The sequence below is a fragment of the Anolis carolinensis genome, unplaced genomic scaffold (genome assembly GCF_035594765.1).
Source record: "Anolis carolinensis isolate JA03-04 unplaced genomic scaffold, rAnoCar3.1.pri scaffold_7, whole genome shotgun sequence".
NCBI classification, from domain to species: Eukaryota; Metazoa; Chordata; class Lepidosauria; order Squamata; family Dactyloidae; genus Anolis; species Anolis carolinensis.
The window spans coordinates 12,133,595-12,160,898 of record NW_026943818.1 but is presented as its reverse complement, the minus strand read 5'-3'; the positions used below and the strand labels follow the sequence as shown (position 1 = coordinate 12,160,898).

General features: G+C 41.3%; 1 protein-coding gene across 2 annotated transcripts in view; it reads right to left on the bottom strand.

The window, feature by feature from the left end:
• The window catches only part of col5a1 (collagen type V alpha 1 chain), a 180,029-nt gene that overhangs the window by 112,650 nt on the left and 40,075 nt on the right, over positions 1-27,304 (bottom strand). For both annotated transcript variants that reach the window (XM_062960419.1, XM_062960418.1), the window contains exons 5-8: positions 5,713-5,844; positions 5,041-5,199; positions 3,125-3,376; positions 1,745-1,909 (exon numbers count right to left, since the gene is read on the bottom strand). In XM_062960419.1, coding sequence (XP_062816489.1) covers positions 1,745-1,909; positions 3,125-3,376; positions 5,041-5,199; positions 5,713-5,844 — 708 coding nt within the window. The remainder of the gene's footprint in view (positions 1-1,744; positions 1,910-3,124; positions 3,377-5,040; positions 5,200-5,712; positions 5,845-27,304) is intronic.

Below are 27,304 nucleotides of genomic sequence, written 5' to 3'. Positions count from 1 at the left end.
CAGAAGCATTCTCTCCTGACATTTCGCCCACATCTATGGCAGGCATCCTCAGAGGTTGTGAGGTATGGAGAAACTAAGCAAGGAAGGTTTATATATCTGGGTGGAGAGAAGAACTCTTGTCTGTTGGAGGCCAGTGTGAATGTTGTAATGAATCACCTTTGTTAGCATTAAATGACCTTCCCAGCCTTACATCCTGGTCTGGGGGAATCCTTTGTTCAGAGTTGTTAGCTCCCCCTGATTGATTCCTGTCTGGAATTCTTCTGTTTTCATTTTTATCCTTTGCATATTGTTGTTATTGCATTGTTTTAACTGATTGCTGTTATTTGTTTATGTTTTATGTATTTATTATGCTTAATTTTACTGGTTGTATTTTAATGTGTTGTCGTCTGGGCTAGTCCCCATGTAAGCTGCCCCGAGTCCCCCCAGGGAGAAGGTGGCGGGATACAAAAATATAATAATAATAATAATAATAATAATAATAATAATAATAATAATAATTTGGAAACAATAGACATTGACAAAATCACGATCTGCCAACCGCAAAAGGCAACCCTACTGGGATCTGCGTGCATCATCCGAAAATACATCACACAGTCCTAGACACTTGGGAAGTGTTCGTGATTTTGTGATACGAAATCCAGCATATCTATCTTGTTTGCTGTGTCATAATAATAATAATAATAATAATAATAATAATAATAATAATAATAAGTCCTGTTCCTTGCCTGTCTGGCCATCCATCTATCTATCTATCCACCTGTAATGAAGTACAATTTTTTGGTTTACAGATGTTATATTTAATTGTGTGTTTGTGTTTTAGAAGGGTAAGTATTGCAGTTGCTGCTCTCATCACTCAGAGGCTGGTTGCCATGGAGAAATGGGCGGAGCCAACTGCCGTTTAGTGGAACAAATGCCGAGTTTAAAAAAGGAGAGCCAGTCTGTGCTCTGATGAGGCACAGGGAAGACTGATCCTAGGTTAAGGGGATCAGGGAGACTCAATTGGTCATTTTGAGTCAGTTTAAAATAAGTTTGGTGACTTATTTGGTATAATCTGTGTCCTAGTAAGGAACAGAGAGTCTGTGATAGCAGATCATAGGGGTGACTGTGGTATAAAAGTGGCTGAGGAATAGGGTTTAACTACTTTATGTAAAAGAAGTAATATTTTAGAGAGTTGATTCATCTTATTCTGGAATTGCAACTGTTAAAAAGAAGACCTCTACATGAGAAACATGAGAAACATCATTGTAATCACTAAGCTTTGTGCCTGAATAAACTTGTTCTTGTTTTTCCAACATCGAAGCCTCTGTCATATATATATTTTGAATCAAATACGCTACCATCTGAAGTGAATAATAAGAAGAAAGGAATAAAAAGTAAAAGGTCTCCTCCCTGAGTCTTTGGTGGCTAGATCATTACAATTGGTGGCAGCTCGTCTTAATTAAGCTCCTCATAATTAAGATCCTTTATATCACCCAACCAAACTCGGGAAACAACTCAATGAAGGGAATTCACCTCTTCCTTCTGTCAATTGCCCAGATATTGGTGCATTATCCCCATGACTTTCTTTGCGCCTTTCCAGCTCCTCTAAAAATTTGCCCCAGAGGACCTTCTGGAGAAGGTACCCATGGGCATCATTTCAAATCTGCTGCTGTCAAAGTCCTCCACGTGATGAGGAACCAATACACTAATACCAAGCCACTGTTGACTTCTGTTACAAAGTGCAACTTTCGTGAGTTTTCTTTACCCCTTCGTAAATGGTGTCCTGGTTTGCAGGCATGCCTGGTCCGATGTCTGGTGAGTCGGTCCTGTCGTAGTCGCCTACATCGTAATAGCCATCTTCATACTCTTTGATGGTATCCACAGTGAAGTCTTTGTCGACATCTTCGTCTTCATTCCTTGTTGCTATAGCCTAAGGAAATGAAATACAATCCCATATGAGACAGGAATTTATCACACTGACTCGTAACTGTTGTATTAGTGAAAATAATCGATATATACTGAGTTGAGCACCACCTCCTTTAATAGTGCTCTTCATCCATCCATGGATCCACGACTAGACTTTCATACACTGTCATATCCCCATCTTCCTGTACTGTTCCCTAACCAGTTTACATTGCAGTTCATTTATATACTACTACTACTACTACTAAATTTATTACTTGCCTCTCCTTGTGGCTTGAGGCAGGGTACAATAGGGTTAAAACAGAATGATAAAGTACAACACCATTAAATATATATATAACATAAGATCTATTATTTGTTGTAGTTCAGCCAGAGGCTGAGGGCAAGGTTATGGTTCAGTCAGAGGTTGTGAGGGATGATGGGCTTTCCAGTGTGGGAAATGAGGGGATTTTGGATCATGATCATGTATAGGAGGATGACTCTGTGTCTGGTCACATAGAAACGGCATCAGAGCAGGGAGGAGATGGAGATGCTTTTGGAATCAGAAGATAAGGAGGACCTTTCTCCTAGTTGTTCCTTAGCAACAGAAGATAAGGAGCTGGAAGAGAAAGATCCTTCCGCGGGAAAACACCTACGATCAGTAGGAGGGTGAGACATATGTTTTGAATGTTCCTGTATTCCTGGTTCTGGATTTATGCCTATGTTTTGATTTGTTGATTTTTCATGTACCTTGTCACTTTTGGAACAGAATCTTTGTTGTTTGGACTATTGACTTTTGAAAGCCCTTTTCCTATTGCTTGTTGGACACTGCTTTTTATAATACCTTTTGCCTTTTTAGTATGTGTTTATTCAATAAATATTTTAATTAGTACTACTGGATTCTGGTGTGGTGTTGGGTGTAAAGGTGAATCCAGGCCAGAGTGTATTATTATTATTATTATTATTATTATTATATATTTATATTATTATTTTATTTTATTATGACACAGCAAACAAGATAGACATGCTGGATTTCATATCACAAAATCACAAGTCGAACACTTCCCAAGTGTCTAGGACTGTGTGATGTATATTATTATTATTATTATTATTATTATTATTATTATTATTATTATTATTATTATTATGCAATTATGCAATTCTACAATTTTTAAAAATCTGCAAGCATATGTATATAACACATATACCATCTATATTACAGAAGATACAAAAAACAAATTACATCAGTTTCATTGTAGGTGATGACAGTACTCGTGGGGACTTCTGCCTCAACGCCTTCTTCTGTAAATTTATCCAGATTATCAATGTCTTCATAGTTGAGATCCTCATACGGAAGTGGAGTGTAATATTCATCAGGCAGGGGTTCATAGTTATATTCATCCACCAGTGGGTCGTCCACCTTCTCATCTTCCTTGTTCTCCTCCAAGGTGCTCTCCACAACTGGTGGGGGTTGTGTGGCGGGAGGGGCAACTTCCTGTTTAGAAAGAGTAGAATTGTTAGAGGTTCTTCCACATGAGATAAATAAAGTTATTTTGCAATGACAAAGAGCCTAATCAGATAAATTAATTGTAACAGCAAAGAGCCCCATAAGATCCAAAGTCTAACTCAGGTGAGCAACCATGACTCTCCATGTATTATTGGATTATCACTATCATCATTGTTGTGGTTCAGTCTGATGATAAAGGGGGATTTGGGTTTATGCAGGTTGATCAAGGAAATGTTGAAGGCTCTGAATTGTCAGAAAGGCTACATGTTAGCAGGGAAGTTGAGGTTAGTTATAAGGGTGACCTTTCACAAGATTTAGAACATCAACAAAATCCAGGTGGCTCGGGCAGCGAGTCAGAGGAGTCTTCCTTAGATAGAGACACAAGGTTAAGGTAAAGAGTTCATCTCAGGTGTTCTGTGAGAATAGCTAGTAAACTTGTGGAAACCCAAGGTCAGAGGAATGCTTTCTTAGCTTAAAAGCATGGTGAAATAGGGAGAAACAGGGAAAGATTTCAGATGAAGCAACGTTGATTTTGGAAGCTTAATTCCTGCCTTGTCTCTGCTCATGGAAAAAGATTCTTGCTTTTATTCCTGCCTAGATTTTGTGTTTGGGTTGTATTTTGGAGTTCACGCTACCTTGTTTTTCAGGACTAATTTGCTATATTAGTGACTTTGAACTATTTTTTACAGAGACTTTGAACTATATTCTGCAGATTGCCTTTGCAACTGGATTATTGCTTTCTTTACTGCTTTTTATTAAGATTTTGCTATCTTTTATCAATAAACTGAAAAAACCAAGTCTGCTGTGGTGGAGGGTGTGTTAAGAGGAAGGCGAACCAGCGCTGAGATGCAACAATCGCCCTTGGTCAACATAATAAATAGGGACTCCAAAAATATCTAAAGGACTTGAATTACTCATCACAGTCCATCTGGTCATCCAGAAGCCCATATGAAGAACTCTGCTAGATATGTAGATATTAGACATGTCCAAAAAATCGTTTTGAATCGTATATCGGAATTATTTCGGATTGTTCTCGCTTTTTGATACGCATTCCGAGACATTGTCTCACAGCGCAACCAGCAATGTAATTCGAACCATTTTTGGCACATTCTCTAATTGTCTCTTAATGTTTCGTTAATCCCCCCCCCCATTTTTTTAAATATATATTTTAAAATATTTTAAAAAATTATTTTGTTTCTGCAACCTACCTAGAATGGGAGCTTAGCGCAGCCTAACATGGCTGCCGCTCCCCGGCCAATCAGAAGCTTCCACGATGGATGCAAAGGTGGGGGCTAGGGTTGATGAGGATAGCTCAAGAAATGAGGGCGGGAGAGCCCTGTAAAAGTCCCCCCCCCCAGGTTCCTTTTTTTTGGCGACTGCACATGCGCATCCACCATTTTAGAAACATTTAGGATCATTACAAATTTTCAGAAATATCCGAAATTTTTGGGTGAAAAAATCGGAAATACTTTCTATATTGAAGCGCCAGCGCCCCCTACTTTAGAAACGAGAACTGAAACATGTTTTTCATCGATCGGACATGCTTAGTAGATATGCTTTCCTACCATGGCCAACCAGATGTTCCAAAAGAAGTCCACCAACATTGTTCCACAGCAACTAATACTCAATACTACATTACATGAAATCCATACCTCAGTGGTTTCAGTCCTTTCCCTGGCAACTTCCTCAATTTCCACAGGTTGGGTAGTCGGTGGAATGGCTTTGCCCGTATCGTCAGTATCCTCGTAGTAGGGGTATTCATAATAGTAGGTTTCTCCTTCAGCTTCCAGGTTGCCATCCCCATCTGTGTACTGAAAAACAAACATGGCAACGGAGACTTTGATGGCTCCATCCATGGTTTCTCCAAGTCAGAGAAAAGGTGGCTCCTGAGACCGATTATATATTTCCATCTGCCTTGGGTCTATTGATATGGGTCATAGATTCTGAGGAAACTCCATTCTCAGCCTTACTGAATCACAGGAGACTTCAGGCATTTTTTGTAGCCTATCAACTCCTGTCATGGGAAGAACTAGATTTGCGACGAACATGTATTTACCGCCAATAACTGGTGGATACGGAAGATTGACCGAATAAAACTGTCAAGAAACAAGGAGCTGCTAATTCATCAACATGCCTGTGAGTTCATTATATTCCCAGCATTTAAAGTAGCTAGAGACGAGGAGGAACCGATTTTATGGTGTGAGACCAATTAAATGTTGTTGATCATAAAGTTTAAACTCATCGCAATCCGCAAACAAGCTCCCAAAGTGCAAGGGAGGGTAAAGAGCTCCTCGTTTGTGAGAGTCACGCTGTTCTCTACTTACGTATTCATCTGGACTGGGATCTTGGGATTGCGGCGAATCCGGAACAGCTGTATCACAATCGGGGCTGTAGTGCTCGCAATAGTCATAGGCCGCCCGATGATCTGACACAAGGAGGAGTTGTTGGATGTCACCCTGAAGCAAAACACAAAAACACAAGTTGCATTCAGTGATGGGACTCAACACAACGGGGCACGGAGATGGATGCCTTTCTTGTATTTCAACACAATTTGGCTTGTGTTTGGACTAGGATGTCCAAAACACTTCAGCCATATAAGAATCCCAGTCCAGAAAAAGGATGTTTTCAAGCACAAAACTATAATCGCCATCAATATGTCACACCTATGACCAAGTGCCCATATTGCCACTGCAACTCCTAACTGGCCATACAGCACTATCATTCAACCCAAGCACCCATTTATGTTCTGCATTGCTTTTACACTGTTGCATTTTTATATTGTACTAGCTGTGCCCGACCACGCGTTGCTGTGGTGGTTAGGCTCCCTGTGGTTACGAAGCAGCCTGGCTTTGGAGCTGTAAAGCTGTTCAACGCTATTCAAGGTGGTCACAGAGGATCCAGGGTGAGAGAAAGAACTCTTGTCTGTTGGAGGCAAGTGTGAATGCTGCAATTAGTCACCTAATTGCTAGGACACAAAGTGGGCGGGGCCTAAAGGGGGAAGGGGCTACCCTTCTGACTGGCAGCCAGGGGGAGAACGGCTCTTCCTCGTTCTCTGTAATTTGGATTTTATTTTTCTAGTTTTTTTAAAAAGGAAAGACATAGATTGGATGATAATAATAACAATAATAATAATAATAATAATAATAATAATAATAATAATAATAATACTTTATTTATACCCCACCACCATCTCCCCACGGGGACTCGGGGCGGCTCACACGGGGCAAGGCCCAACTAGCACAATTTACAAAAACAACAGCATAAATACTTTGAACAATATACAAAAAATAATAAAACACAGTAAGACAATAAAACAAGAGTTAATACCAAGTACAATCAGTCGACTTTATTGGTGGGGTGGGGTGGGGTGGGGGGAACTGCAGCAGCAATATAAAATAACATCATCACTTCAAATACCAGAATAAAAGGGACCTAATAAAATTCAGGATAGAGTTATAGTGCCAACTGAGGCTGGTCATCCAGTGACCGTCTCACCAAAGGCCAACCTAAAAGACTATGTCTTTTGTGGCCAAATTTGGTGTGATTTGTTTCAGTGGTTTTGTTGTTTACTCCATGGGAAAAACACACATTACATTTTTATATATATAGACTGAGTTACTTCATACAGGGTTTCCCCGAAAATAAGACATCTCCTGAAAATAAGACCTAGTCGATGTTTAGGATCCCCCCGTGGCGCAGTGTGTTAAAGTGCTGAGCTGCTGAACTTGCAGACTGAAAGGTCGCAGGTTCGAATTGGGGAGTGGAGTGAGCGCCTGCTGTTAGCTCCAGCTTCCGCCAACCTAACAGTTCGAAAACATGCAAATGTGAGTAGATCAATAGGCACTGCTCCAGCAGGAAGGTAACATTGCCATTCCATGTAGTCATGCCACATGACCTTGGAGGTGTCTATGGACAACGCTGGCTCTTCGACTTAGAAATGGAGATGAGCGCCAACCCCCAGAGTCGGACATGACTGGACTTAACTTCAGGAGAAACCTTTATCTTACCCAAATATAGACTTTGAAGGCACTTCTCAACAGCTCTACATCCATATAGATTCTAACGTTATAATAATAATAATAATAATAATAATAATAATAATAATAATAATAATAATAATAATAAATCACAGCAGACAAAAAAATCAGTATAAGAAAACCGCACTACAAACTAGAGCTGACAGCTGGCACAACAAAACATTGCATGGAAAGTTCCTTGACAAAATTGAAGGAAAAGCTGATAAGGAGAAGACCTGGCTCTGGCTCACAAATGGGACTCTGAAGAAGGAGACAGAAGGCCTGATCCTTGCAACCCTGGAGCAAGACATCAGGACAAAGGCAATTCAGGCCAAGATCAAAAAATCAGCTGATGACCCAAAATGCAGACTGTGCAAGGAAACCGACGAAACCATTGATCATATCCTCAGCTGCTGTAAGAAAATCGCACAGACAGACTACAAACAGAGGCACAACTATGTGGCCCAAATGATTCATTGGAACTTATGCCTCAAGTACCACCTCCCAGCAGCAAAGAACTGGTGGGATCACAAACTTGCAAAGGTCATGGAAAAGGCTTCCTTGGTGGTGGCGGCTCCCTCTTCCTCCGTCGAGTAAGGTGAGTGCAGCACGAAGAAGGAGGGTTCCCTCCTTCTCCTTCGTGCCAGACGTGCCTTCTTCGGCGGAGAAAGTGGGAGCCGTCAAGTCCAAGAAAGAAATCGTGAAAAAATAAGATATCCCCTGAAAATAAGACCAAGCACATCTTTGGGAGCAAAAATTAATATAAGACACTGTCTTATTTTTGGGGAAACACGATAAGCGAAGGGCATATGGCCGAAGCCAGTGATGTCCAACATTTGGCCTGCCCAATATTTTGGATTTCAGCTCCCAGGATTCCTGACCAAAGTCTGAAATGACTTGAAGGCACACAACAACAACAACAACAACAACAACAACAACCCTAATTAACTTGACTATCTCATTGGCCAGAAGCAGGACCACACTTCCCATTGAAATCCTGATAAATGTATGTTGGTTAAAATTGTTTTTATTTTTAAATACTGTATTGTTCTTTCATTGCCTTTTATGTGTTTTTAATGTAATTTTTTATCCTGTATTGTTTTAATTGATATATTGCATTACTGTTTTATCTGTTTTATATTGTGATTGTATTATGTTGCTTATATTTTGTCCTTGTGTTGTCTGGGCCTCTGCCCCATGTAAGCCGCCCCGAGTCCCCACGGGGAGATGGTGGCGGGGTATAAATAAAGTTTTATTATTATTATTGTTCTTGTTGTTGTTGTTGTTTTGCAATACAAATAAGACATATGCAGTGTGCATTGGAATTTGTTTGTATTTTTTTTTCAAATGATAATCCGGCCCCTCAACAGTCTGAAGGATTGTGGACCAGCCCTCGGCTTAAAAAGTTTGAGGACCCCTGGTCTACATCTACATCAATGAGAGCCAAGATGGTGAAGTAGTTGTTTGAGTTTTGGGGAGTATCATTCTAAAGAACCGGGTCCTGGTTGCAATCTTCTACCTTTTATGGTGCCTGGTGGAAGAGAAAAGGCTAAGTCAAGGCATTTCCACGAACCTGTCTGACCTCCTCAAAGTGTTAATACAACCTCAGAAGCTATTTCAATCCACTCTTTTCTCCTTCTCGCTTTTTCTTCCTTGCGGGAAGGCACCAGATCTATGTCCTACATCCCAGAAGTGTGCTTCTATTTTCGTACATGTTGAAATGGCTACAACTTGCAAACAAAAGAAAGAACCATACCATATAGAAACCCACTGAATGACATTGACTGGGTCACACTTAAGTTCGGATGAAAGCTAGAACAGAGTCCCTTTGAACAAATATTGATATGTCCACCAATTGCACAGAATTTTGGTCACAAAAACAAAGTTTCCCAAGTAGAACAAGGACTTTCAAAGTAAAGACAACCCAACAAAACAGGAAATAAGACTTTCAAAGCAGGAACAGATTTCTGCAATTGTTAAAAATAGTTCCTTATATAAGCTATAAAAATTCGCCAAAAATCAGAGGATAAGCAAAATGTTCTGAAATTTAGTGTGCTAGCCGTGCTAAATGTATTCTACTGCTGTACCAAATTTGATGAGGATAGCTCAAAAAAATGAGGGTGGGAGAGTCCTGTAAAATTTCCCCCCAGAGCTGTTTTTCGCCATTGCGCATGCGCATCCACCATTAACGAATTAATTACGAATATTCCGAATTTTTGAAAAATTTCAAAATTTTTGCTTCAAGAATTGGAAATGACTTTATAAACAAAGCACCAGCGCCCCCTACTTTAGAAGTGAGTATTGAACCATTTTTAATGAATCGCACATGCCTATTTTATATATATATATATACTAGCTGTGTCCGGCCACGCGTTGCTATGGTTAGGACTTTATTTTTCTTTTCTTTTTGTTGTATGAACGTAGAGGCATGGATGAGAGGTTGTGCTGTCAATTTTCGAGGTTGTGGGGCATTTAGTTTAGTTATTTTGTCCGGTGCCGGGATTCCATTACCCTTTTATATATATAGATAAATGTTCTGACCATATATATAGATATATAAACACGCATACACCCATGTTAGGTTTGTCTTAATATTGCCTTATCTTGGAAATGCAGTTTCCAAGGATATACATATATATCTCCTATTAATTAAACACATGAACCCCTTTTCTGATCTCGACTTTTAATGGTGTCTATATACCCCAATACAGTTGAGCTGAATCCCTTGAGCTTACCCACAAAGCAATGATAAATTGGCTTCCGAGCTACCAAGTGAAAACTGTGTGCAGAATATTGGCCGCACTGGGGACTGTACTGATATAACCTTCGAGAAAGCGCAATGTGTTTCTTTTTTTAATATGCTAGCATATTGTCCCAATAGGATTCTGGCCAAACAATGCCTATTTATATCTCCCATCGTCTTGACCTAGATTCGATTTCTTTCTCCAACTTTCTCAAACATGAAAAACAAGGGAAAGAGATGGCAGAAAAAAAGGTGGGAGGAGACGGTTTTCAAAGGTTGGCAGCTGGGCTTTTCTTCCAAAATATAGTTCTGGCCAAGCTGTAACTCTACTAAAAAGCCCAGGACTTAACCTATCACTCCCTATTTAACTGCTGAACTTTGTGGATGCTGTCTTGAACTTTAAATGGAAGAGAAAAGATTAAGTCAAGGCACTTTTGGGATGGGCGTTTGACCTCCTCGAAGTGTTAATCTGACCTTTTGAAGAAGAAGGCTATTTCAAGTCCGTCCTTTTCTCTGTCTAGCTTTTTGTTCCTTGCAGGAGCTTCAAATTTATGTCCTCCACCCTGGTTTCGAAATGTGCTTCTATTTTTGTACCCGTTGAAGTTTTACAAGCTGTAAATGCATGAAAATGCCATACTTCCCCATATAAACCAGACTAAGAATGATGTAGACAAGTTGGAGAGGGTCATAGAAGGGCAACAAGAATGATATACAATATGGAGGAAGAGTAGGTGTAGGAGAGACATGATAGTCTTCTTGGAATATCTCAAGAGGCATTAGACTTCAATCCACTGGTTATGGTGGATTGAAGTCTAGTGAAGAGAAGGTGGAGGAGAGACATGATAGTTCTCTTAGAATATCTCAAAGGGCATTATCGGGAGAAAGTTAGGACCAGTTCTTATGGACTGATGCCTGGTGAAGAGAAACTAGAGGAGAGTCGTGATAGTCACCTTGGAATATCTCAAGAAGTTAGAACCAGTTCAGATGGTTAGATCCCTGGTGAAGAGAAGGCGAAGGACAGACATGATAGTCACCTTGAAATATCTCAGGAGGCATTACAGAGAAGAAGTTAGGACCAGTTTTGATAGACTGAAGTCTAGTGAAAAGAAGGCAGAGGAGAGACATGATAGTCACCTTGAAATATCTCAAGGAGCATTATAGAAAGGAAGTTAGGACCAGTTCTGATGGTTCGATGCTTGGTGAAGAGAAGGTGGAGGAGAGACATGATAGTCTTCTTGGAATATCTCAGGAGGCATTAGACTTCAATCCACCAGTTATGGTGGATTGAGGTCTAGTGAAGAAAAGGTGGAGGAGAGACATGATAGTCCCCTTGAAATATCTCAAGGGGCATTATAGAGAAGAAGTTAGGACCAGTTCTGATGGTTTGAAGTCTAGTGAAGAGAAGGTGTAGGAGAGACATGATAGTCCTCTTGAAATATCTCAAGGGGCATTATAGAGAAGAAGTTAGGACCAGTTCAGATGGTTAGATCCCTGGTGAAGAGAAGGCGAAGGAGAGACATGATAGTCACCTTGAAATATCTCAAGGGGCATTATAGAGAGGAAGTTAGAACCAGTTCTGATGGTTTGAAGTCTAGTGAAGAGAAGATGGAGGAGAGACATGATAGTCCTCTTAGAATATCCCAAGGGGCATTATAGAGAAGAGGTTAGGACCAGTTCTGATGGTTTGATGCCTGGTGAAGAGAAGGTGTAGGAGAGACATGAGAGTCTTCTTGGAATATCTCAAGAGGCATTAGACTTCAATCCACCAGTTATGGTGGATTGATGTCTAGTGAAGAGAAGGTGGAGGAGTGACATGATAGTCCTCTTAGAATATCTCAAGGGGCATTATCGGGAGAAAGTTAGGACTAGTTCTGATGGATTGATGCCTGGTGAAGAGAAGGTAGAGGAGAGTCGTGATAGTCCCCTTGGAATATTTCAAGGGGCATTATAGAGAGGAAGTTAGGACCAGTTCTGATGGTTTGAAGTCTAGTGAAGGGAAGGCGGAGGAGAGACATGATAGTCCTCTTAAAATATCTCAAGGGGCATTATAGAGAGGAAGTCAGGACCAGTTTTGATGAATTGAAGTCTAGTGAAGAGAAGGTCGAGAACAGACATAAAAGTCTTCTTGAAATATCTCAAGGGACATTATAGAGAAGAAGTTAAGACCAGGATATTAGAGAGGAAGCTAGGAACAATTCTGAATTGTTTGAAGTTCCAGTAGGACAGATTTTGCTTGAACTTTATAAATCCACCAGATGGAAAGATAATTTTGGCAATGGACTCAACTGAAAAGTGTTCAAGTCTCCTTCTCTAGAAACTGGAGTACTCCTTCAAGATGCTAGTCCTTCACTGAGCATCAGGTTAGAGCCAATGCAACTCTTTTCAACTCTGTAATTCTCGAGATTCCAATATTAGCCTTCTTTAAGATCAATATGAGAGTTCCAGCTCCCATCGATCAATGGAAGGCAGGATTGGCAAGGCACAGCGGCGCACCGCTCGCCAAAGGACATCCCACATGCCAGGGTTTCAGCTTCAACAAAACAGGATTGGCAGATCCCCGACAAAGGAGTGCAGTCACTTAGCGTTGCCGCCAAGTCTTAAAATACTGGGATTTCAGGCCAATTTACAAGCAACAAAGAAGAGAAGTGCTTCGGCACGTGGCTGGGCAGTTTTCGGGATGCCAATGTGACTCCCACAATGTATTGCCTGAACTCTGTTATTCAAACTCAGTCAAATCTAGAATCCACAACAACCAGCTCAAGGATATTATCTATACCAGATGCAAACATTAAAATATCGTTCAAGTATCCATAAAAGTATAGCTATTAGAAACCATGAATACATGAAACAAAACACAACTGAACGGTCCACCAAGGTTGGAAAAACTTAATATGATCAAGCTTCCCATGACTAAGAAAAAGTGCAAGGTATATCTATATATAAAAGGGTAATGGAATCACGGCACCGGACAAAACAACTCAACTAAACGCCCCACAACCTTGAAAATTGACAGCACAACCTCTCATCCACGCCTCTACGTTCATACAACAAAAAGAAAAGAAAAATTAAGTCCTAGCCACAGCAACGCGTGGCCGGGCACAGCTAGTTGTTTATAACTAACTAAATGTCATCAGCATAGAAGCTTACATGCCATCCTATGTTTTCAGGTTCTCGGACATGCTTTGTGATATAGTGTGTTGTTATAAAGCTTTTTGTTTACAGTAATACATACAGATATTATTGGGCACTACAAATGGACCTCATTCAAGACCATACCAATTGAATGTGCAATGGAAAGTCACATATGGATTTCTTGTAGAGAAGAGTTTACTGTTAGCAACTCAATGAGTGATCATTTCCATGTTTGAAAACTTTGTTTGCGTCTTCCTCACTTACCCTTTTCCTTCATTATTGTCTTCATTGTCTGGGCAACGTCTCTGTAGACAGCCAATTCTATCACACCAGAAGCGACTTGCAGTATGTTCTCAAGTCAGTTCTGACATGAACACATACATAACGTATAAATATATATAGGTAAAGGTAAAGGTTTTCCACTGACATTAAGTCTAGTCGTGTCCGACTCTGGGGGTTGGTGCTCATCTTCATTTCTAAGCCGAAAAACCAGCTTTGTCTGTAGACACCTCCAAGGTCATGTGGCCAGCATGACTGCCTGGAGCATCATTACCTTCCCACCAGAACGGTACCTATTGATCTACTCACATTGGCATATTTTCAAACTGCTAGGTTGGCAGAAGCTGGGGCTGACAGCGGGAGCTCACCCCGCTCCCAGGATTCGAACCACTGACCTTTCAGTGTGTTGCTATTATATCTCCCAATTGTTTCTGATACATTTACCAAAGAATCTATAAGGAAGCCATTGCCACAAAATGCTGATTTTTTCCCCTTCACCAAAACTGTCGAACCTTTGATAGAACAAAAGATTGCTTTATATACTTCCTTTTCGGTCGCAGATCGGGGATTGAATAGAAAAGAATAACGCGTGATTTCCATTGCGGGGAAATTTATGATTGCCTGTTTTTCCATCTCAAAGAAATATTTAGTTACCAAGGTGGAGAGGGAGGGGATAAATCATGTTTCATTTGCATTGTCACATTTCATTTCCATGTATTCCTTCTGTCGTTACATCTGCAGTTTCAGGGCTTTCTTTGCTACCGAAATTGGAAACACATGGGATCGGGCACCGAATCCAAAACCGCAACGGCTTTATATTCAAGCGGTGTGACTTCTCCGTTCGAATTTCACCACATTCCAGGAGATGTGACCTCCCCCGGCTGGCAACGTTGCCATGCGTCAGGAAAACTGTTATTAGTACTTAGAAGAAGTTGAAAAATACCGCTTAACGGGACACTGCAAAAATGCTTATTTATACATCTGCTCTGATTGCAACCTAAGACACAGAACGGACTAAATTGGCTTCTCCTTTTCCGACTTTTTTCTCCTTTTTGAATAAAGAATTCATTCATCCTGCCTTTTCTCCCTCGCCATCGTGAAACTCAGCGGAGCTTACAAAAAAATTTTTTTAAAAAAGAACACGGACTACAATGCAAACAAAACCATACTGAGTTATTATTATTTTTTTTTAAACGTAATTGAACCATTTGACTGGATCTATTGCAATGGAGGTTAAAGTGCTGAGCTGTTGAACTTGCAGACCGAAAGGTCGGCGGTTTGAATCCGGGGAGCGGGGTGAGCTCCCACTGTTAGCCCCAGCTTCTGCCAACCTAGCAGTTCGAAAACATGAAAATGTCACTCAATAGGTACCACTTTGATGGGACAGTAATGGTAATCCATGCTGTCATGCTGGCCACATGAGCTTGGAGATGTCTGACAGTGTCAGAGGCTGGGGCTGACAGTGGGAGCTCACCCCGCTCCCTGGATTTGAACTGCCAACCTTTCAGTCAGCAAGTTAAGCAACTCAGCGGTTTAACCCATTGCACCACCAGGGACTATATATATATAGCTGTGCCCTGCCACGTGTTGCTGTGGCCAATTGGAATTGCAGTGAATAGCCTCTCTGCTTCAAAGCCTGGCCGTTTTCTACAAGGGATGTGTAGTTTGTTTGGAAGAACATAGAGACATGGATGAGGGGTTGTGTTGTCAATTTTCTAGGTTGGAGGGCCTTTAGTTTTGTTGTTTTGCCCAGTGGAGCGATGCCATTCTCCTTTTATATATATAGATATATATGTGTGTGTGTGTGTGTGTGTATGTATATATTTGGGTTGTCCAAAAAATTGTTTTGATTCTTATATCGGAATTATTTTGGATTGTTCTCGCTTTTTGAATCGAGTTCCGAGACGTTGTCCCTGGGCGCAACCAGCAATGTAATAAGAACCATCGTTGGCCCATTCTCTAAATGTGTCTTAATGTTTCATTAAAGTCTACACAAGTAGAAGAGGGACTTTCACAGTGATAAGAACCCATATTGAACAGGAAATAAAGACTTTCAAACCAGGAACAGGTTTCTTCAAATATTGAAAAATAGTGTATTATAAAAAGTTATGAAAATTCGCCAAAAATCATAGGAGACAGGAAACGTTCTGCAATTTGTTGAGCAAAGAGTGTTGAATGTGATCTCCCACTGTACCCAATTTGATGAGGATAGCTCAAGAAATGAGGGCGGGAGAGCCCTGTAAAAGTCCCCCCAGTTTCCTTTTTTTTGGGGCGATTGCGCATGCGCGTCTGCCATTTTAGAAACATTTAGAATCATTATGAATTCTTGGAAATATCCGAAATTTTTGGGTGAAAAATTCGGAAATACTTTCTATATCGAAGCGCTGGCACCCCCTACTTTAGAAACGAGAATTGAAACATTTTTTCCATCGATCGGACATGCCTAGTGTGTGTGTATATATATATATATATATATATATATATATATATATATATATATATATATATAGGAACTGTCAAGGCAGAAGCTGCACAAAAACCAAGTCCCACTCAAGCTCATGTCTAGCAAAGAAAGAAGCAATTTTTGTAATCTTTGTAAAATGTATAAAATAGCTTTACATACACACACACACCCATATATATGCTAGGTTGGCAGAAGCTGGGGCTGACAGCAGGAGCTCACCCTGCTCCCCGGATTCAAACCACTGACCTTTCGGTCAGCAAGTTCAGCAACTGAACCGATTGTGTCACCAAGGACTCCATATATATATATATATATATATATATATATATATATATATATGAGAAACTGTCAAGGCAGAAGCTGAACAAATACCAGTCCCAGACAAGCTCATGTCCAGCAGAGAAAGAAGCAAGTTTTGTCATCTTTGTAAAATGTATAAAATAGCTTTACATAGGTTGGCAGAAGCTGGGGCTGACAGCGGGAGCTCACTGTGCACCCCGGATTCGAACCGGTGATCTTTCAGTCACCAAGTTCAGCAGCTCAGTGGAATAATAATAATAATAATAATAATAATAATAATAATAATAATAATAGAGTAAAATAAATGTAATAGCAACAATAATAGAGAAAAATAATAAATGTAATAATACCAATAATAATAGAGAAAAATGATAAATGTAATAATACCAATAATAATAGAAAAAAATAATAAATGTACCATATATTCTCGAGTATAAGCTGACCCAAATATAAGCCAACCAGGACCCTCACCCGAGTATAAGCCGAGGGGGGCTTTTTCAGTCTTTAAAAAAAGGGCTGAAAAACTAGGCTTATACTCGAGTATATACAGTATATACTGAAACTGTCAAGCCAGAAGCTGAACAAAAACCAGTCTCTTCAACCCACTGCACCACCAGGGGCTCCTAAAACCAAATCGATTCCACCAAAACATAGGATAACAGGGAATTAATATATCAAGTCAAACTGAAGAGTTAACTCGGCTTTTCCATCCCTTCATTTGGCCCAAAGCTAGGGATGAACATGTCAAAAACAGAAACCAAAAGAGACAGACGATCCTAACATTTTCCAGCCTGCAAAAGTGGTTTGGTTTCAGCTTGGGAAGCCAGAGGAATGAATGTTTTCGCTTCTGCTTCCAAGGCATCTTCCTCTTTCGACGTCTCTAAGGAGATTTTCCATCTTTTTGCCCATAAAATCCCCACCTTTTCTTTATGAAAAAGCCTACCTTGTAAAACTTTTTAAAAATGTTTCAAAGTCTAAGAAGAAGAAAAAGACCATCCACCTGTAACATACATCTGGCCAGAGACCAAGAAAACAGGGAAATTCTGGTGGAAATTCAATAGGTGATACATGTATTGGCTCCTGGACAAATTTTCAGAGACTAGACGGGGAAGATAACAATAAAAAATGCATTTTTGGAGAAGCTTTTGCCTGCTAAATAAATGACACAAAATTCCTGCTGGCTGTGGTTCTTAAACTGATGTACGCATTTGGATACCCAGCTGGAACCGGGTTTGCATGGAGAATCCCTTTGCAACAATTTATTAGACAACATAAGCTAAAAGTGGAATTACAAGGCCAAAATGTGGTTTTATACACACACACACATATATACAATACACACACTAGCTTGGCTACCCGGTATATATATATATATATATATATATATATATATATATATATATATATATCTGTACCCGGCCACGCGTTGCTGTGGTGAAGTATGGTGGTATGGGAAATAGTAAAGATAATCCAGTTCAAAGCAGATAGAATAAGATTATAAATGGGTTAAGAGCCGGAGTTGTCCGTAGACACCTCCAAGGTCATGTGGCCACAGGCATGACTGCATGGAGTGCCGTTACCTTTCCACCGGAGCGGTACCTATTTATCTACTCACATTTGTATGCTTTTGAACTGCTAGGTTGGCAGAAGCTGGGGCTAACAGCGGATGCTCGCTCCGCTCCCTGGATTCGAACCGCCAACCTTTTGGTCCACAAATTCAGCAGCCCAGTGCTTTAACACACTGCGCCACCGGGGGCTCTGGAAAATGGCCATAGAGTCCAGAAAATTAGAATCATAGAATCATAGAATAGTAGAGTTGGAAGAGACCTCATGGGCCATCCAGTCCAACCCCATTCTGCCAAGAAGCAGGAAATCACATTCAAAGCACCCCCGACAGATGGCCATCCAGCCTCTGCTTAAAAGCCTCCAAAGAAGGAGCCTCCACCACGGCCCCGGGAAGAGAGTTCCACTGTCGAACAGCCCTTCTCACAGTGAGGAAGTTCTTCCTGATGTTCAGGTGGAATCTCCTTCCTTTCCTGTAGTTTGAAGCCATTGTTCCGTGTCCTAGTCTGCAGGGCAGCAGAAAACAAGCTCCCTCCTTCCTCCCTATGACTTCCCCTCACGTATTTGTACATGGCTCTCATGTCTCCTCTCAGCCTTCTCTTCACAGCATTCACAGCAACTCAGTGACTCTGGCCATACAATAATAATAATAATAATAATAATAATAATAATAATAATAATAATAATAATAATAATTTGGACACAGGTGGAACTGGACAACTTGGACAGAAAAACAAGAAAACTCATGACCATTCATCATTCACTGCACGCTGGCAGTGATGTTGACCGGCTATATCTGCCTAGAAGATCAGGGGGCAGAGGACTCTTGCAAGTAAAACAAGCAGTCAAAGAAGAAGAACATGCCCTGGCAGAAGATGTAAAGCAAAATGAAGAACCTGCTTTGATTGAAGTCAAAAATCAGAAACTCCTCAAAGCACAGCAAACAAAAAACCAGTATAAGAAAGCCGCACTACAAACTAGAGCTGACAGCTGGCACAATAAAACATTGCATGGAAAGTTCCTTGACAAAATTGAAGGAAAAGCTGACTAGGAGAAGACCTGGCTCTGGCTCACGAATGGGACCCTGTAGAAGGAGACAGAAGGCCTGATCCTTGCAGCCCAGGAGCAAGACATCAGGACAAAGGCCATTCAGGCCAAGATCGAAAAATCAGCTGATGACCCAAAATGCAGACTGTGCAAGGAAGCTGATGAAACCATTGATCATCTCCTCAGCTGCTGTAAGAAAATTGCACAGACAGACTACAAACAGAGGCACAACTATGTGGCCCAAATGATCCATTGGAACTTATGCCTCAAGTACCACCTGCCAGCAGCAAAGAACTGGTGGGATCACAAACCAGCAAAGGTCGTGGAAAATGAACACGCAAAGATACTGTGGGACTTCCGAATCCAGACTGACAAAGTTCTGGAACACAACACACCAGACATCACAGTTGTGGAAAAGAAAAAAGGTTTGGATCATTGATGTCGCCATCCCAGGTGACGAAAAACAACAGGAAAAACTCAGCCGCTCTCAGGACCTCAAGATTGAACTGCAAAGACTCTGGTCTCAAGCTGCATTCATTCTACAGTGTGGAGTCACCCACTCTTTCTCGCTTTGCCTTTGTTTTCGGTACCGAAAACGGCACCCGCATCTGGCCGCGATGTTTTTCCTGGCACTTCTTGGCCTGGTTCTAGTCGCCAAAGGAATTGGCCGCCTCTTCTGAATGGGAAAGGCATGATCCGGGCCAGGCTTCTGTTATGGAGGAAATTGCTGCATTTTTCTTGGAGAGAAAGCGATGCCGGGAGGGGGAATGGAGGGAGTGAATGGACCCTGAAAACTCCTCCGTCAGCCGAAAGAGGTGGCCAGGCCTTCGGTTTCATCTTTGCGTGCCCCACATTCGGTGTTTTCTTTCCTGTTCAGTTTGGGATCACGTTTCTTCCTCCAACATTACCCACTCTGTCTCCAAATCCAGGTATTTAATCCAGAGAGATTCACGTTTCTTACCAACAACTGAGCCAAACAGGAACCTTTTTTTTTCTCCATGGTGCCAAGAAAGGCGGTTGAATCCTGAGCTTAACATTGCCGTGTTGGAAGAGTTAAATCTCACATGTTTGCAAGTCTTTGCAAATCCTATGCAGATATAATTATCTATATAAAGAGAGATGTCTAGCTGTATATATATAAAAATAGATATATAGAGCTTGGAAATACTACAGAGGAAATGCCCATACACACACATATAGAGATTTCATGCTTAGTTTCTCCATACCTCACAACCTCTGAGGATGCCTGCCATAGATGTGGGCAAAACGTCAGGAGAGAATGCTTCTGGAACATGGCCAGACAGCCTGGAAAACATACAACAACCCAGCTATACGTGAATTTTCCAGAGAGGAAATTCTATGTTACAACTCAGTTTGGTTTTTGGAGACTTTCTCTTGGCAGGAAAACAAAACAACAGTGAAAAATGACTTGTCCTTTGTATAGCAAAAGTTCATAATAATAAACAATAATAAAACTTTCACGCCAATTCGTTTGCATTGCAGAATGGGAGGACGTTTGGTTTGTCGAGTTACTGGCGAGGCAGGGAAGTAATAACAAAGGCACAAGCTCATTCCGTTCTCGGATGCCTTTCTTTTTCAAAAATGGAAAATACAGCCAGTGTCGATTCCCCGTGTGCCGTCTCCCTAGTCGCCACAACACATTGCATTAAAAAAAGTTATACTTGCTTCAACATTTTTCCACTGTGAGTCATGTGTCAGCTGAAGAGGTCTCTGAAAACTGACGGGAAGGGAGGAGGAGATGACAAGCGTCACCCATGGTTGCCAGCAAACAACAGCAGAGGACATCTTTTCTCTGTACGTTCAGACGAGATGTTCCATAAATTCCTCCGAGGAGGGAATCTGTATATATTCCATCCTGCCAAAAGCCAGATAGGCCCAGTCTTAACATAAACTGCGAGGCTGGAGGACAAGGGTGAGGAACCTCAAGTTCAAAAGATGAGTTCCATACATTCCTCCAAAGGAATAATTCATATCACTCCTGAAAAAGGAGTGATAATGCCTGTCTTGAAATGCTGGAGAACAAGGTGAAGAACCTCAAGTCCAGAAGAGATGTCTGAACAAAGGCGAGGAACCTCAAGTTCAAAAGATGACTTCCATACATTCCTCTAAAGGAATAATTCATATAACTTCTGCCAAAAGGAGTGATAATGCCCGTCTTAAAATGCTGGAGAACAAGGTGAAGAACCTCAAGTCCAGAAGAGATGTCTGAACAAATGTGAGGAACCTCAAGTCCAGAAGAGATGTCTGAACAAAGGTGAGGAACCTCAAGTTCAGAAGAGATGTCTGAACAAAGGTGAGGAACCTCAAGTTCAGAAGAGATGTCTGAACAAAGGTGAGGAACCTCAAGTTCAGAAGAGATGTCTGAACAAAGGTGAGGAACCTCAAGTTCAGAAGAGATGTCTGAACAAAGGTGAGGAACCTCAAGTTCAGAAGAGATGTCTGAACAAAGGTGAGTAACCTCACGTTCAGAAGAGATGTCTGAACAAAGGTGTTGAACCTCAAGTCCAGAAGAGATGTCTGAACAAAGGTGAGGAACCTCAAATTCAAAAGATGAATTCCATAAATTCCTCCAAAGGAATAATTCATATCACTTCCTGCCAAAGGAGGTGATAATGCCTGTCTTAAAATGAGTGGCAACGCTGTAGAACACGGTGAAGAACCTCAAGTCCAGAAGAGATGTCTGAACAAAGGTGAGGAACCTCAAGTTCAAAAGATGAGTTCCATACATTCCTTCAAAGGAAGAATTCATATCACTCCTGCCAAAAGAAGTGATAATGCCTGTCTTAAAATGAGTGGCAATGCTGGAGAACAAGGTGAAGAACCTCAAGTCCAGAAGAGATGTCTGAACAAAGGTGAGGAACCTCAAGTTCATAAAAAAAACCAGGCATTCCATAAATTCCTCTGATGGATGCATCCATATATATTTCATCCTGCCAAAGTGAAAGAGTCACTTTCCTAAAATGAGCCACAAGGCTGGAGAACAAAGATGAGGAACCTCAAGTGATGGAGCCAAATTGGGGCCCATGATGTGAGTCCTAGAGAGGTATTCTCTCTAGATCCTGCTTGGTTCTCCATGGCCAACTCCTAGCAGAAGTAGGCTATAGACATACAAAAGACCTAGAACTGTACTGAAGGATCTAGAGTTTCCTAGAGAGGTATTCTATCTAGGACAGAAGTTGGCTATAGAGTCACACTAGAAGATCTAGAACTGTACTGGAGGATCTAGCATTTCCTAGAGAAGTATTCTCTCTAGATCCTGCTTGGTTCTCCATGGTCAACTCCTAGCAGAAGTAGGCTATAGAGTCACACTAGAAGACCTAGAACTGTACTGGAGTATCTAGAGTTTCCTAGAGAAGTATTCTATCTAGGACAGAAGTTGGCTATAGAGTCACACTAGAAGACCTGGAACTGTACTGGAGGATCTAGAGTTTCCTAGAGAGGCATTCTATCTAGGACAGAAGTTGACTATAGAGTCACACTAGAAGACCTGGAACTGTGCTGGAGGATCTAGAGTTTCCTAGAGAGGCATTCTATCTAGGACAGAATTTGGCTATAGAGTCACACTAGAAGACCCGGAACTGTACTGGAGGATCTAGAATTTCCTAGAGAGATATTCTATCTAGGACAGAAGTTGGCTATAGAGTCACACTAGAAGACATAGAACTGTACTGGAGGATCTAGAGTTTCCTAGAGAGGTATTCTATCTAGGACAGAAGTTGGCTATAGAGTCACACTAGAAGACATAGAACTGTACTGGAGGATCTAGAATTTCCTAGAGAGATATTCTATCTAGGACAGAAGTTGGCTATAGAGTCACACTAGAAGACATAGAACTGTACTGGAGGATCTAGAGTTTCCTAGAGAGGTATTCTCTCTAGAACCTGCTTGGTTCTCCATGGTCAACTCTTAGCAGAAGTAGGCTATAGAGTCACACTAGAAGACCTAGAACTATCCTGGAGGATCTAGAATTTCCTCAAGAGGTGTTTCCTCTTGGAATCTCTAGGTCCTTCAGCATAGAATTGCACCGGAGGACCTAAAGAGTCCTCAGAATCAAATTTACTAATTGAGAATGTCAACGGAGTTACTTCCAGTCATCCCAACAGCCATTTTTGAGACTTTTTCCTCAAGGCTTCTTGGGATGGGAAAATCGAGACAACAATGTCCTGCCAAGATGTGTCCACACGCCAACATCTGGACTAGACTTCAAAATGGTGGCTGTGTCAAAGAGAAGAGAGGCAAGGAAATGGTTCCTCGTGTCTTTATTGCAGTGAAGAGATCGTTTCTCCTTCGTTCGGCAGCTGTATCCGCTTTTTGCTTCTGACGTCTACCTGGCAGAAAAGGGTTGAGAACAGACCTTTCCCTTGGCTCGTTGCGTTTTTGATGGATCACGTGAATCGGAGCCTAATTCGAGCTTATTCTTTTGGCTCGTGGCTCCGTCCGCAGATTTGGTTTCCCTGCTGAGTAAGGAGAGCGCAGAGCCGGGTAATTTGTTCCATGGAAATTATAACCTTCCCATTGTACAATTTCCCCCTCCATCTTGGTCTTCCCTCTCTCCTGCCTCACTCTTTTAACATGCTTTTGTCTCTCCTTCGCCTTCCTTCCTGGCAGAAAATATCGGTCGGTAAGCCTGTGCTATCCTCAAAGCTTGGAACGTCCTCTCTCTTTTTGGATTACAATGCCTACAATCCCCCAAACGGCTATGGTCTCTGTCGTTTACTAAGAGGGACCTTTTTTGGAGCTTGGAAAGGTCTCATTTTGTGGGCTATGCAATTTGTTATTTCCCCAATTGTCTTGTCAACTTCGAGTGACAAGAGAACAGAACTACAGAGGTCTCCAAAATTCAAGAATTTCAGTCCAAATACCGTTGTGGTAGATCAGTCACTAGAGGCTGATGGTTTAACTGATGATTTAGAGAGGATTGTGAGCTTTCCTGTGGATGATTTGGAGAGTTTTGTGAGCTTCCCTGTGGCACAAAGTGATGGGCCCTCAAGTCTGGGAAATGATATTTCTCTCTGCAAGAAAAACCGGCTTGGAAAATGCAGGCCCTCAAGGGCATTCAGGAGACTTAGAAGTAGCAACAGAAGATAAGGAATCGAGTGAAGAGCTGAGTAATAAGGAGGGATCTCATGGGAACCCACCTGCAGCTACGGAGATCAAGAAAAGTATTCATTTACAAATCAGAGTTACAAATAGATTACGCCGTTCAGAGAGATTACATGGAAAAGTTGTGAAAGAAATTCACGGGAAACAGAACGCTTTCATGGGTGTCTATTAAACCACAAGTTGTTTTACCTTAAGATCAGTTCAGGCAACGCTGTGTTAGAGTGAGAAGCTAAGCCTGAGTCCTTTTGTTCCTAGTTCAAGTCAAGCTTTGGTTTTGGATTTAATATATCCTGTTTTCTATGTTCCTGTTCATGTACTCTTTTTTTAAAAAAAGTTTATTTTTATTGTAAATAGTGCTACGTAAAATTATACAAACGTTCAGAACATTTTCCATCGGTAACACATGTTTACATTCTTCTTCATTTTTCTCCCTCCCTCCCCTCCACAGGAAGAGTTTACAAATTTTCTATATTTATTACAATTGTTCGATCATGAGGATAATCTTGTTTAATTCCTTATATTTGTCTTTCCCCTTTATTCTGTAAATTAAGTCTTTCCATTTTACCTCCCATGTCTTTCTGATTTGGCCTTTTCTATAGTAACTTTTCCTTTCGCTAATGTAGTCTTGGAGGAGGTAGTCTGCTAAATATTTATACCATGTTTTAATGTCCTATTTCTTTTGGTATTCCAGCCTAAGGTGACTGTGGCTTTAATTACATCTAACATATCATTTATTAATCGTTCCCATTTTTTAGTTCCCCCTTCACCTTCAATTTTCTGGAGGAAAAATTGTCTCTTGTTCCAATCTAATAACTCCTCCATTTCTTTCTTAATTGTTTTCTGGAACTTTTGTATTTTTTCGCAATCCCACCACATGTGGGTATATGTTCCGGTTTTCCTGCAGTTGTGCCAACATTGTTTTGGGGAGGTTCTGGTTATATGGGCTAGTTACACAGGCGTTCTATACCATTTTGTGTGGATTTTACGTTGCATTTCCTTTATCTTTAAATGTTTTATTTTTATTAATTGAATTTGTCCAATTTCCTATTTCTCTCTCATTACAACTTAGTTCCTCCTTCCAGATTTCTGTCAAGGTATTTTTTATACCGTGGTCATAGCTGTTTCCAGGTCTGGAGTGCAACAACTGTGTCCGCTTTGATTCGGACTAAAATGATACCCAGATGTTTTGAGTTTGTGCAACTGTGAGTACGAGAGGCTTCCATTGAAACAGAATATTCCTGGACTACAGTTCCCAGCATCCTCTTGACATAGTTTAGAAAGGAAGACTCTCAAACTCCATCTGGACCCATTCTTTAAGAAAAGCACATCGAAGTGACTCCACCGCTTGGACGACAACATGAGAAGCTCACCACAAGCATTACCTTTTCCAAGGGCAGAAGTGCCAAGAGATGTCAACATTTTTCCCTCTTAGACAGCACTTATGAATCCTTCCCTTCTTACCAAAAGAAGGGGAAAGAACAACACAGCTCCGGGGATTGATTCCAGATGATCAAAGCGGCCTTCTTCCAAGAGTACAAAAAAAAAGAGAGCAGCTCTTGAAAAATAACAACGGGGAAAAAAACTGCAGCGAAACTCCAACGATTAAAACCATAAATTAGAGGTTGCGGGGACAGCTCTCCCGTTCGGTAATCGAAACGGCCTGCGAGAAAAAGATGCTGGCTCAGACCTTTTCGCATTTTCCATCCTTCCCCCCACTATGGATTTGAGGCTTTTCGAAAATATACATATAATAATAATAATAATGGAGACTTCCTCGCAGAGAAAAGTGAAATCAAGCTTGGCAGCGGCGGTCGGAGGCGACGCCAGCCTCGTAAATTTTCTCTCCAAGGTGGTGGGTAAATTCGCCGGAGGAAAGGAGGCAGTGCTAGCTACAACTCGGAGCCTTAAGATGGACAGATACAGTCATCCAACCCCCATATTTGATTTTTTTGGGGTTTTGTGAAAGTGGACACCTCTCTAGGAATCATTAGGTCCTCCGGCATGGCTCTTTGGTAACTTCCTTCTAGAGCAGGAGTCCTCAAACTTTTTAAGTGGAGGGCCGATTCACGGTCCTTCAGACTGTTGGGGGGCAGGACTATGATGAAATGGTCCAAAATTAGGATTGTTGTTGTTGTGTGCCTTCAAGTCTTAGGTCAACCCTAAGTTTAGGACAGAGGCCAGGTCAATGACCTCGGAGGGCCTTAGTTTGGGGACCCCTGATCTAGACGATCTCATAAGACCATAGGTAAGCAAAGAGACCCCCAAAGACCATCTAGAGGGTCTCATAAGACCATCGGTAAGGAAAGGGACCCTCAAAGGCCATCTAGATGGTTTCATAAGACCATCGGTAAGGAAAGGGACCCTCAAAGGCCATCTAGATGGTTTCATAAGACCATTGGTAAGGAAAGGGACCCTCAAAGGCCATCTAGATGGTTTCATAAGACCATAGATAAGGAAAGAGATCCCCCAGAGACCATCTAGATGATCTCATAATACCATCGGTAAGGAAAGGGACCCTCAAAGGCCATCTAGATGGTTTCATAAGACCATAGATAAGGAAAGAGACCCCCCAGAGACCATCTAGATGATCTCATAATACCATCGGTAAGGAAAGGGACCCTCAAACGCCATCTAGATGATCTCATCAGGCCATCAAAAGACCATAAATAAGGAAAGGGACCCTCAAAGGCCATCTAGATGATCTCATCAGGCCATCAGAAGACCATAGATAAGAAAAGGGACCCTCAAAGGCCATCTAGATGGTCTCATAATGCTGTAGCTAAGCAAACAGACCTTCAAAGACGATCTAGACGATCTCATAAGACCATAGGTAAGTAAAGAGACCTCCAAAGACCAGGTAGACTTAGTCTAAAGTTTAGGACAGGGGCCAGGTAAATGACCTTGGAGGGCCGCATCCGGCCCATGGGCCTTAGTTTGGGGACCCCTGTCCTAGGGAGACATTCCCTCTGTATTTTCTAACCCATGTGTAATGAATTATGAATTTTTGAGTGCAGAGAAGCAATAACTGCAATACTCACCCTTTTAAAACACAAACACACAATCAAAGATAACATCTGTAAATCAAAAATTCATACTTCATTGCACCATGTTTCCCTTGCAAAACGGAAATTACATGCAAAGGACAGAGCCTGGCACTCAGTCAAAATATATCCCGCTCCTCGTTTCTCCCTACAACGTGGAGCTGAAGTTAATTGAATTTTAATGAGCAGGAGTTGTTTTCCGCTCTG